The 12,792-nt window shown below is 54.9% G+C and overlaps 1 protein-coding gene across 9 annotated transcripts in view; it reads left to right on the forward strand.

Moving 5' to 3' along the window:
* The window catches only part of RAP1GAP2 (RAP1 GTPase activating protein 2), an 83,733-nt gene that overhangs the window by 37,615 nt on the left and 33,326 nt on the right, over nt 1-12,792 (forward strand). Inside the window, exon 1 of one of the 9 annotated variants that reach the window (XM_040532427.1) lies at nt 7,240-7,361. The exons of the other annotated variants lie outside the window; for them this stretch is intronic. Within the exon in view, the coding sequence (XP_040388361.1) occupies nt 7,255-7,361 (107 nt within the window). The 5' untranslated portion in view covers nt 7,240-7,254. Of the gene's footprint in view, nt 1-7,239; nt 7,362-12,792 lie in introns of those variants that run through there. 9 annotated transcript variants of the gene reach the window in all.

Here is a 12,792-nt window from a genome sequence, read left to right on the forward strand (position 1 = left end):
GGTACCGATATCTGACCGGGCTTTGGCTTCCCTGCAAGATGAGAGGTCATTCGTTTGTAATGAATTTTTGTTCTTTCATTGCAGCTTTGATTGCTTTCCCTGTTTATTTCCTGGGAAGGCTGATAATTGCGCTGGGGAGATGAAACACCGTGGGTCCCGCTCAGCTGAAGTCAGGCAAAAGGTCAACGCGTGTGCGCGTGTAACGGGGGGGCTGCCCGCGGCTCCCGCTGCAGCCAGGTGGATGCGTTTGGTTTCCCCGTCACTCTGGTGCCCCGGTGCAGAAGCCGTGGAACAGGGGGGCTGGGTGGCATCTCAGCCCCTCGGGCCCAGGCTGCTGCCAGTGCCACGGGCTGTCCCCTGCTCTGAGCTGGGCAAACGCTCGCTTGCACCACACGTGCTGAAATGCTGAGGCCACCTTGTCTTCACCTGGGCTGCCTTCACCGGCAGGCAGTGGAGGGCGCGGAGGCTGCAGTCCCTCCCTCACAGCTTTGTTTGCTTGCTTTTAACCAGGTGACCTTGTGTCAAGAAAACAACTGAATTGTGTTTTCTGCTTTTATTAAATCTGTCCATTTGGAGAGGGCTCTCAGCTGGGTGTTGGGCACAGCGGCCTTCCCCCGGGAGCCGAGGAGCTGTGCAGACTTGGCAGCGTTTTGATGCGCCTGGTGCACACCGACCTGGCTGGTGTGTGGTGGTGGTGCAGGCCTCGCCCCGAGCCGCCCGCAGGCCCAGAGCTCAGCAGTGACTCCCAGATGGCGCTGCCTCGGTCTCCGGTGCAGGCTGCTGTGAGTGGCGGGTGCCCGGGACCCCCTGGGGGGCTGGGTGGGTGCTGGTCACACTCGCGTGCAGGCTGCACCATGGCCTTGGGCTCCATCAGCTGGCACGAGCCAAAGGGGAGCTCCTTGCCTTCATCTGGGCCACGCCTCACCTGCGCCTGCTCCAGGGACTGGGGCAGATCTTTTCCCCAGTGGTGGAAAATCGCGGTAAAAGCCGCGCGGTGCCCCATGCAATGCCGTCCGGCTGCCCCAGTCCCGTGGGCTGCTTTGCAGATCCTGGGGCTGTGCTTTTACAGCCGCGGGGTCTACGTGAAACACTCCAGCCAGCCTAAGACTGCTGCAGCAAAAGTCTTGATCTTCGATGACCTTGATCCTCGTGTAACAATGTGTGTCTGGTTTTTGAAGAGGGTATTGAGCATCAGAATGGCAGGGACTATACCCAGAACAAAACCAGGTTGGAAGTTTTCTTGTCTAATTGGTGGGTTTTCTGTATCCAGCTGTAATTTGAAAAGTAATTAAGCTTTCCCAAAGTCACCTTTTACTGCTCTCGATGCATATGTCAGTGCCTGAATGGTTGCTCTGGGGATTTGTCAGCTCCGGATGCATAGGGATGCTTCATCTGAAGGGAAAAATATATATATCTGCCTCCTGTTTTCTTGGTATTTTCCCTATGTCTTTCTAACTGAAGCCATAAAATAAATCTCTAATCAGATTACTTAGGGCTGGATGTAACATAATCTAAAGCTCTGTTTCTCATGATACTTCTCTTAAACGTGGATGCACTCTTATCCTCTTTCTGCAGCACATTTTGAAATGCTATAATCGCCTTCCCCCTAGTTTGCAAGCTCCAAAATCTTTTCTTCTTATGCCAGGAAAATAGGAATGTGACTGCCCCTTTTGCAGAAGATTGATTACTATTCCTGTCTTTCAGTCTGCGCTGCTGGTGCTCTCCTTTTGTCCCTCTGCTCTGTGGTGCTGGAGGTGCGGGCAGGGCAGGGGCAGTGCATGGTCCCTGTCCTGCACCCTGGCTGTGTGGCCGTGCTCTGGGGCAGCTCAGCCAGGAGCGCGGGGCAGGGCTGGCCGGGGGGTTCTGGGCACGGGGGGTGTTTGCAGGCTCTGGCCGGGATGCTGAGGGCTTTGCTTGCAGAGGCTGTGCTTCGCATTTGAGGAAGGGAAGGCTCTGACACCGTGATGTAAAATGAAGCCGTCTTGTTTGCTGAGGGGTAGCAGCTGTGTGGCAGTGAGGATCTCAGGCATCTGCTGCTGCACCGCTCCCCTCCCTGGCTCTCCAACCCCCTGCTCAGCTCCCCGCGATGGGCAGGGGCGAGCACCCAGCTGGGGGCTCAGCAGGTGCTGGGGAGGCTCGGGCCCGGGACCCCCAGCCCTCCTGCGGCACCACCACTGCTTGGCACATCTCGTGTATTTATGGCGCTGCCTCTCGTGAGCGAGGCGGCCGTAAATCCCTCACCAGGGGAGGTGCAGAGGGCTCGCGGGCCGCATCCTGCGTCGCCTGGCGGGGCAGCGCCTGGCCGCGGGCCTGCCTGCAGAAGCCCTGAGTCACCAGGGCTGGGCTGCTCAGGCTGCGGGTGCTGGGGCTCTGGCCGGCGTTCCCCACTGCAAATGCGCTCATCAGCAGCTGCGGGAGGTCGATAGGCGGCTCTGGGCAGCCTGGGCAATTCAATCTCACTGAAGAATTAACACAAAAGCCAAAGCTATTCCGTAAATGTACAGCTTTTCAATAATATTAATCATATAATTTATTCAGGGGGAGGTTCTGTAATATTGGGAATGAAGGCTTGATCTTGTCACAGTCTGGTATTTTCAGATCCTTCTTTCTTAGCAAAGTGTCCAGAATAAAATGCCAAGCGTTGCATAAATGATCTGGCCACCCAGGTGATTTATTAATCACGGTGTATAATTGTTCCAACCTGAAATGAGTTCTCTCCAGCCCCTTGGGATTCAGTTTCATAGTTAGCTGCAAAACTGTTTTCTCTGAAGCAAAAACGTCAGGGCAATTTTAGAGAGAGATTTATTTCTTCATAAAACAGTGGCAGCTGCTTAACTCAAAGGTTATTTAGTCGCTGTCGAGGTAACATTGAATGCTTACAGGAAGGACAAAGGCTCAGGGGAGCCCAGAACGGCCGGCTGGGGCTGGGAGGCATCCCCGAGCTCCCTGCTCCAAGCTCCAGCACCAGGTCAGCTCGGCCACGGCTCCATCCACCCGAGGCCGGGGAGCTCCGTGGGTGGGAGCTGGCAGCCTCCCTGAAGACTGCTCCAGGGCTGAAGCAACCTCCTCACTTTTCCTAATTTCCAGTCTAAGCTTCTCAAGCTGCAGCATCCCATTTTATAAGATGTCTGTTCGTTGTAGTGTAGACACCAGCTGGAGGGTATTCTCTGGGTGCTGGCCCTGACTGGGTGTCCCAAACCCTCAGGGGGGTGATGCTGTCTTTGCATCAGCACATAAAACAGAGGTGTCCAGAGTCACTCCAGCCCCACAGAGCCCCCAGCTGCAGGCAGTGCTTCTGCATCTCACCGGGATGCAGGCAGAGCACTTGCCCCTTGCTGCAGCTCTGGCTGAAGCACCATCAGGGCAGTTTGATAGGATCCTCTCTTAAAAAGAGTAAAGGATGAACTGAGGACACACAGCACATCCGTACTCTGCAGGAGCCTACGCTCCTGCTTTGGAGGCAGCAGGAGACTTGGCTCTGCTCCCAGGTCAGGGTGCCCCGGGGCTCCCGTGCCATGCAGCTCACCGTGCTCGTGGCTCACCATGCCGGTCCTGCCGCTGCTCCCCCATTTGCCAAGCAGAAACCGTTCTCTGGGTGCATGATGTGCCATTTCTTTGCAAGGACAACCTGCCAGGGGTGATGGGTGAGAACAGCAGGCACTAGGGAAGGAAGGCTTCCCTGCTATCCTGCCCTAATCTGTCCTGAAGCCTTTTATCAGACAGCAGAATATAAGACATATAGGGCAGCTTCGCAGCCACCACAGGGACAAGCGATGTTCTTGGGAGAAGTTCCCCGGTCCCCATTTACCTGCATCATCCACGTGGCTGAGCAGCACTGAGAGTGCATCAGTCTCACTTCCCTGGCCATCACTACCAAGGACGCGCATCCCAGGCGCTGAAGTGCTGTGCACCGCCCGGAGGGATGACTTGAAGTCCTTTTGGGGAATGGAGCTGGAGGTGAATCGGAGCCCAGGGGCTGTGTCCAGCTCACTTGCTGCCTGGCTCCTGTCAGGAGCCTGTGCTGCTGCTTTTTCCTTGCTAATATTTTGCCCCTGGCTGTGGTCACAAGGACACATCCTAAAGATGCTTACTGTGGCATTTGCTCACTCAGCCTTGTAAAAGAAGCTGTTCTGGGAAATAAATCTGCTGGCTGGGGGTGCCTTCACCTCCTGGTGCGGGGGCTGCCCTGGCTGGAGCTGTGCTCTGTGCTGCGGGCACGGGAAGGGGCTTTGTGGCACCTGCTGCTTCCTGATCCGGTCCTTTGCTGCTCTTAGGGTAGAGCGAGTTAGAAATAAAATGTTTAACCTTTTTTAACCTTTTAGCTGGCAGCTTGTTTTGCCTGGGGTAGCAGGGCAGCAAGGATGGCTCCAGGGTCTCCATCCCAGCTGCTGCTGCGCAAGGGAGCGCAAGTCCCCGGCACATCCAAAGCTGTGGTGTGAGCTGCTTGATGTGAGCTGCTGCCTCCCTGCCCGAGCCTTTGCCCCAGGCAGCCCTGTCTAGCCCCTTGCCATTAATTATCCTGCCCTTTTCCTATAAATTACAGATCAGATGCAAACAAAGTCCAGAAGAAATTGATTACAACAAAGACTCGTTTGCAGTATTTGGGTGGAGAAGAAAATATGGCTAAGTGTGTCTACTTAAAGTGATTCTCTATTTCCAAATATGAGAGAATTGAACATCTTTAAAAATCAATACAAAGCCACTTCAGCATAAAACAAGAGAAGATTAATACTTAACTTGTCTGGAAATGAGGAAGAGAGACGGTGGAAGATGTCTCCAGAGACAGAGAGAGACTCAATGAAATTTGAAGCTGCTTGTTTAATGCGAGAGGTAAAAGGTTTAAAATTAAAACCCCTCCCCCTCCATTAAATGAAAGCTAATGAGGTGTGGCAGAATTGATATAATTTGGCACGGGAAATGGGTTCTATTTTCTTTTCTTTCTTTTTTTTTTTTTTTTTTTTTTTACTATGTCTCAAACTTGTCAGACTGATGATTCTGCTTGAAAGGAAGCAGACGGATATTTTCTGTAAGAACAAAGGGATTTGTTGGTCCAACAAAAACTTTATTAAAAGGCTTCACAGTGTGAGTTAAGTGCTCTTTCAGTGAGAATGAAGGTAGCATCCTGGTTTAATGTACCTTTTTCCTCCTATCCATGCACATCCTCTCACCCACTGCACATGGTTTGGCATCATCTGATGCTGTCCCAAGGAGGCGCACGTTCCAGGGTGCTTTGAGAACTGGTTGGATTTTTCATTTTGGGAAAGTGGACAACTCTACACCTGTTGAAATCACTGCATCTCCAGCTGCTGCAGGAGAGGCCGTTCTGCTGCCCCAGACTTCCCAGGGACCCACCCAAGATCTGTTAAAATATTCAAATATTAATCTTAGCTATAAGTTTAGATCTCAATGCTTTGCAGAGCTACGTGCTGTGTAGGTGAATACAGATGGGGTGGCCATGACTGTACTGCAGTCAGGTTGTTCTGGGGTTGAATTGATGTGGCATACTGACAGAAATATTGTTCCACGTACTTTTTATCTGCCTTAGAGTGGAATGCATAAAGAAATGGCTATGAAGATGTTGGGGATTTTTGTTGAATTTAAAGAACACATCTGATTAGAGATTGTGCAGAAACATTTAGATAGAAAAGGCCAGAGCTAAGGTGGTATTGGTCACCTCGAGCACGGCGGTAGGGAGGAGGCAGCGAGAGTGGCAGATGTGCTCCATGGCCTTTGCGAGCTGTTTGCTCCTGAGCAAACACATTTGTCAGGGGCTCTTCCAGGAGAGCCCCACGTGCTGTTAATAATTGACTGCCCATCCGAGAGGGTTTGCAGGCAGCTCGTGCTCCGTGTCCTGGTCGAGGTGGCCATCGGACGCTGTGCCTGCCCGTGGCAGGGTCCCTGCAGAAGTGCTGGCCTGTGCTGGGGACAATTTGCTGAACCCCTCTCCAGGGGTCCGGGTCTCCCTGGTACCAGGAGATTTGTGCTCTCCCTGCTTTAAGGCCAGGCTGAGGAACAGACCCAGAGGAACGATTTCATGGGCTTGGCCACATGTGCAATGGGATTATTATGACTTCTCTGAGGCTGGCTGCAGAGATGCAGAGCACCGGTGGGTTTTGGGCAGATGCTGATATTTCAGTCCTGTGGAGGACTAGAGTTTTGTGTCTGTGTTCTCATACCCTATATGCCTAAAGCATGGACTGCATTTTCATCCCTCTGAGAAGGAACACGTTCAGAGTGCTGTATCTGGTCCTGCATCTAATTCCCATGAAAATCCCACTAGTGAGGAGGAAGGTGAGGCGGGAGGTGAAGGGGAGGAGGGCAGAGAGACCCAGCTGCTTCATCACCATGGTGACAGAGACTTCCAGGGAAAGGTGCTGAGCTTGTGAAGTAGATCATCGACGGTTTACTTAATAAAAAAATATATGTGTATTGCCTGGAAGAAGTGGTGTGCCGGCTCCCCCACATAAGAGACAGGCTGGAGGGCTCTGGCTCTGTCGCACTGCTCCCAGCCCTGGCTCTGAGCAGCTCTGCAGCAGAGGGACCTTCATCCCTGGCACGAGCACGGCGGGAGCCTGGCTTGGACCAGCCTGAAGCTGTCCCATATGGGAAAGGCTACATAATGTCTGCAAAAGGCAGAAGGAAAAGTTTGTAAGGCAGGAAAAAAATCCTTCGCACAATTCAGATTTTGAAGGGGCTGTAACATAACTCCATCCCCCTAAATTCTGAGGAACCCGCGGTACGGGTGACCACACGGGCTGTTTTCAGCAAAACCTCAGCAGCAGCATAGTCCAGCCTAGTTGTGACATTAGAGCTCAGCCCCCGGAAAACAGCTCCCCGCTCGCCGCGTGTTCCCGAGCCCCGCTGCCGGAGCCCCGATGGCAGCGGTCCCCGAGCGCCGTCCCTCGGGGCATCTCCGGGCCGCCCCCGGCGCGTCCCCGCCCCGCTGCCTTGGGCGCTCGTCCCGTGCCTGTGGCCCCGGGCAGGCCGGGGGAAAAGGGGAAAAAGGGGAAAAGGGGGAAAGGGGAAAAAGAGGAAAAGGGGGGAAAGGGGGAAAAAGGAGAAAAGCGGGCAGCGGCCGCCGGCACCCGCCGCCCGCAGCCGTGCCCGACGCTGGGGGCGGCGCGGCGGGCGGGGAGCGCGCGGGGAGGCGCGGGCACGGGGAGGCGCGGGCACGGGGAGGCGCGGGCACGGGCGCGGGCGCGCCGCCGTCCCGCAGGTGCCGCGGCGGGGCCGGGAGCCGGGCGGCGGGCGGCGATGTCCCGGGCGGCCGGCAGGATGCACTCCAGGCGGGCCGGGATCCGGGCGGCCGTGGTGCTCATCGGGCTGCTGCACAAGTCCAGGAGGCAGAACAAGGAGAAAAGGTAGAGCCCGAGCTCGGTGCCCCCCGCTCTCCGCGGAGGGGCTGAGGAGCGCGCCCTGCCCTCGCCGCTCGCTGGCGAGGTGCCGGCGCTGGGGAGAGGGCTGCGGGCGAGCCGGGGCGGGCGTCGGCTGCGCCCTTCGCGTTGCCGTTCCTGGGACAGATCCGGGGTTTGCGCCCGCAGGGTCCCCCCGAAGCCGGACGGCGGGCACAGGGTGACCGCAGCCTGCGCGCGGCGCTTCTCGAGCCGCTGCCGGGCGCACAGACGAGCGCGCGGCTCGTGCTCCTGCCGCCACCGCGCCGGTTAACCCTGACCACCCGTTCCTGGGGCGGCACAGACCGAGGAAGACCGTTTCTTTCGGAGATCGTGGTGTTCACAGAACTGCTTTAACTCAGCTTAACAGCTTTGTCTCTTTGCTGAGGAACAGCTGACAAATGGTTTCATCTTTCATTGACTAAGCCGCGGATCGTACTTTATGTTCAACTTTGTGTTTGGAGGAAATAGCCTGTTTGCAATATTGTGTTAGCTGGCATCTGCTCTGCATGGCTCCTGCTTTCTCCCCCCACCTATTAGTGTGAGTGGCTCTTTGCTTCAAAGGTTTACCGTGCTCTGATTGATTCTGTGCGTTCTCAGTCAGGGACTTCTCTCTCCTCCAGGACTGTGCTGCTCTGGCAACTTTGTTGTTAAAAATAGTAAGAAATATGCATCCAAATCTCAGTGGCATACATACTTCTGATTTGGGATGGAGACAACATGGGCACTGCTGCAGGTTGATGGCTTCCTTCTCTTTGTTTATTTTTTTTCAAGTTGTGATTTTGCAACAAAATCATATGAACGAAGAATTGATTATTTGGGGTCTTCATTGTAAACTACACAGCCCATAACAAGAAGCCCTGGTTGTTCCCCGTCTCACCCATAAGTTTTGGGTCAGAGGGGGGCCCATTTTCTGGTGCTGCTGCTGTAGTTGCTTTGCCTCGGACAACAGGTGCATTGAGAGCAGGATTTCAATGATGCTTTTGCAGGTGGGCTTTCTGCGTAGCTTGTGTGGTTGCTGCTGTTCAAGGATGTTTTCTTCTCCATTGCTGGGACCTTAGGAAGACCATCAAAGCTGAATGGATGGAAATAAACAACCCACTGGTTTTGGTGGTGAATGAACAGCCCAGGAGGGTGCTCGCCAGAACTGAGCCATGGAGCAGGTGTAGTCCCCATCCTCCCCCTCCCGTCCCTCCGTCCCTGCCCCTGGTGGGGGCCCCTCGCTGCCCTGCGAGGCAGCGGTGAAGCCGCGTGCTGTAGTGGGGTGGTTTGAAAAGCGTGCTTACAGGGGCTCTGCTGAGCTCAGCTGAGTCCTGTGGGCATCTGCGCTGGCTGTGTCAGAGGTATCGGAGTCAGTCTGGGCCAGGATCACGGGATTTGAACCCTGTGAGCAGCCCAACCGCCCCCTTCGGGTGCTGGCTTCCCATTCCCACGGTCACCTCTTGGGTTTGGGCTCAGTTGGCCAAAGGCCTTCGCTGTCTGTCCTGGAGGGGCTGGTGGGCTCGGGGTCCCCATGCCCTCCCCAGCACTGGCCTGTCACCAGTGGAAGGCCCTGGCCATGGAGCAGGGCTGCAGGGCTGCCGCGCTCTGGAGCCCCTTCTCCTGCTTTTCCATGCCTGTGCAGGAGAGGTCCGAGCCCTCCAGCAGGCTGTGCCATGCACCGGGTGCGCGGGGCATGGGCGCCCTGCGAGGCAAGCAGTGCCCACCCCAGCATGGCCCAGCTGTCTGGCCCCCGGCAGGCAGGAGGGCCCTGCTGGCTGGAGCGGGGCTGTTTGCAAGAGGAGCAAACCCATCGCCTCCACAGTGGTGAGGGATTGAGGGGTGTTTGCTGTGCTATCTGCAGGAAGAGGCAATGCCAGCCCCTGAGCATCCTGTAGCAGGGATGTCCCCAAGTGGGGGTCTGGAGGGACCCGGGTCCTGAACTGCTCCTCTGAAGGCTGTCTCTGCTGGAACTCATTGGTGATTCCTGCATTCACCTCAAAATATGGCAGGAAAAGGAGATAGTGCTTTACCAGTCATACAGAGAAGGCTTTTCCCAAAGAGACTCCTTTCCACCAGGTACCAGATTTCTGTGAATGAGCTCAGCATGACACTTGAAGGCTGAGAAAAATTCTGGCTCTGAACTCTCACAGAATTTGGCCTGTAATGTGGGAGCCTGATTTTTTTTTTCTTTCCCCACCATCATGTTGAGCAGAAACCCTCCCAGTGTAGTTCTTGCTGTGGGGTTTATTCAGGACAGTGAGAGTCATATAGACATCTTAAGGGGAGAATGAGACCCTGAGGAGTTTTTTTTCCTGTCTGCTGTGGACTGAGGAGCCTTCATGGGAGCGATTGTGAGAATTCAGGCAGTGCTTTACGGTGACTGCTTCATCTTATGCAAGCTGCCAGGACCATCAAAGTGACATAATCTGAGGGAAAAGGAAGGGACTGTTAGCGGTATAGTCAAAAGGGACTCTGTTCCTCCACCTGCTCTTATTTTCTTTTTTTCCTCCTACATTCAGTCTTTGTTCTGTGTTTGCAATTGAATTTTGCTTTACATGAGCCATATGCAAGTCTGGCAGGATCAGTGGCAGCTGCAGAGTCCCTGGTGGCCCATGTCCCTTTCTTATTAGCAACCCAGCAAAGTGCAGCACAACAAATTGACTTCAGCGAGCTCCCCTTGCAGGAGCGGGGTGATGCTTACCTTGTTCCCTCCGCAAGCCTTCCCAGGCAATCAATCTCTCCATGCCTGCCCTGCTCGCTCGAGCTGAAGCGAATGAGCAGCAGTGTGCACCAACAGCTGGTGCGCGCGGGGCTGCAGCTCCCGCTGGGCACGGGGCTGCTCCTGACACCAGCCCCGCTCCAGAAGACTCGGGCTCGGCTCAGGGCACTCGTACCCGATCAGGTCCCATAGCTGCTCCCCTGCCAGCGAGGTGATGCCGCGGTGGTTCCCTCCCGCTGGGCAAAGCCGGCGGGGCTGGGAGCCTCAGGCCGGGGTGCACCCTGCCGCTCCTTTGCTGGTGTTAGAGGCAGCAAGAAATAAGGCAAAGGCTTGCTATCACAGCTGTCAGCTCACTGTGTAGTTCAGCAAGGGATACTTGTAGGTACTCCCTCCTCTGAAGTCATTTGGAGTGAAATCTTCGCACTGGTGAAGTCAATTTTAAAATTCCCGTATTTTTGGGTGGTAGCAGGGCTTGGGTTCACAAAGACAGCAGCTCGCATGTTTTTGGCCTCTCCCCACCTTCAGAAGCACTCCTGTCCCCTGTGCGCCCATGGCACAGACGCCCGGGCGGAAGCAGTGTCCCTCCGCTGTTGGGAGCTGGTTCTGCATGCGGTTGGAGGCTCTGGTTTCTGGGAGCTGTTCTGTTTAATTTACAACTTATTGAATCAGCTCAGAAATGGCTGCCCAAGGTTCCTTGGCTTGTGTGTTTTCAGGAATCAGATCAGACAATCCTTCTGGTCTTAAAAAGTCCACGAGTCCCTTGGCTCATTTATCCAACTGCTGCTGGAAATCTCTGCTCCTGGAAGTGAGATCAGAGAACAAAATTTGTAAGCAATAAAAATCTCTTTCCACCATTATTTGCATATCAGGCGTTACTTTCCTAACGAGACAAATTGGGAAGTCCTTGGCGGGTTGGAAAGGATCCAGACTCCATCCAGCTGCAGGCAGGAGGTCGCTCTTCTCCCTTAGCGCAGAGCAGGACGGGCGGGTGCGTGGAGCGTGCCGTGACCTACTGAAACGAGCACAACGGCAGCACCCGCACCAGTGCGGGACGCCCTGAACCACTCCCAACAATATTTATTCTTGGTGCAGAGGAGTAATTAAAGTTAAACTCATTTGCAGTTAAATGTCACCTTGCTCTTAGCAGGGCTTTGGTTCCTGCTTGTGTGAGCTGTGCAGTCAGGAAGCCTCTGTGTGCACGCAGATGCGGGCTGGTAATTTACAAATACATAATTAATTGCAAGAAATCTAGACCAGAAAATGCTGTTCTTTTTCTTTGCTGACTCTCAGACTTCAGTGAAAGAAAGTAATGTTTCAGGTCAGGGCCAGTCTTAGCCCAGGACACAGCCAAGGTAAATCAGGTTGTTGGGGAAAGCGTTGCACTGCAGGGGCTCTGCCTGCACCTGGTCTAGGCCCCGGAGCACCCGCAGCTTTGCAGGGCTGCGTGCACGTGGCGGGAGTGCCTGGGGTGGCAGCTGGGCCCAGGCAGCCCCACAGCGGCCGTGCTTGCGGCCGTCCCCTCCCAGGGAGCAGTGACACAGCGGGAACCCCTGCCAGGTCACTGGCTACGGATGGAGCGTGGTTCAGTCAGGCTACAGGGCCTCACTTAAGCTCTTGCTGACGATTTCCAGGTGTGACATCTTAGTGAATTGCCCTTGCAGCTGTTGCAAAAAAAAGCTTTTTTTTTTTTTTCTTTTTTTCTTTTTGGTGACTTGTGAGCAGGTGACTGAGGGCCACAGGTCCGGGCAAGGCCAGGAGCTCCCCAGCATCTTGGGAGCTGGACTTGGGCAGGGTCATGCCCTGTGCTGGAGGGTGCTGAGCTCCCCCGTGCCTCCTCTGTGACCTGCCAAAGGGGAGGCTCAAACCTAAGGTGGGAACGCAGAGCTTAGTTACTGCTGAAATGCTGGGGAGTTTTCACGTCCAGGACTGCAGCTCCACCTCATGTGTTCGCTGTGCTGGGTTCCCAGCCCGTGCGGGTGGCTCAGCTCCTGTGCGGCGCAGGGGGCAGGGGCCGGGGCTGCCCGGCACCCCCCGGCTGCAGGAGCCTGCCTACGCCTGCGCCTGCACTGCCGGGAGCGTCGGGCTGGGGCGGGCATGAGAGGCAATAGAGGAGCCCGGCCCCTGTGAAAACTTCAGACACTGGGCACTGAATATTAAATAAATGAAACAGGGAGCAGCTGGCAAGGTGATGCCCATCAAGGACAAAAAACGATGGTTCCAAATATAGAGGCTGTTAATTTACGGGACATCTTTGCTGTCCTTCTCAAGGATAAAGCATCTAGACAGCTGAACTTGTTGCAAGTGGGTGTGCTGCAAGAGATTTGTGTCTCCTTGGGCCAGGTTTCTTCTGCAAAATTAAGCGTAGGCACAAACGTAACCTGCGATGCTCCGAGTGTTTAGTTTACACAGCATAACAAAAGGTAGAGCTCACCACTTAGCGCAGAACAGTGCGGTGTCAGATAATATGTTGACATCTCCCCTTCCCACGAGTAATTCGTACGAATGCACTGTGTCAGTTTAGGACCTGTCTGGTAAATCAGAAGAACAAAACAAAAAGGCGGGATGCATTTACAAGTTTTCATTACACTGTAGAGTGAGAAGATGAGAGGAACGTGCACACTGAGGCCAGCACAGCGTGGGGCTGGGGTGCGCACAGCCCTGGCTCGGCCGCTGCTCCTCTGCAGGGTGCTCGCGTCCCCT

The sequence above is a fragment of the Cygnus olor genome, chromosome 20 (genome assembly GCF_009769625.2).
Source record: "Cygnus olor isolate bCygOlo1 chromosome 20, bCygOlo1.pri.v2, whole genome shotgun sequence".
Classification (NCBI taxonomy): domain Eukaryota; kingdom Metazoa; phylum Chordata; class Aves; order Anseriformes; family Anatidae; genus Cygnus; species Cygnus olor.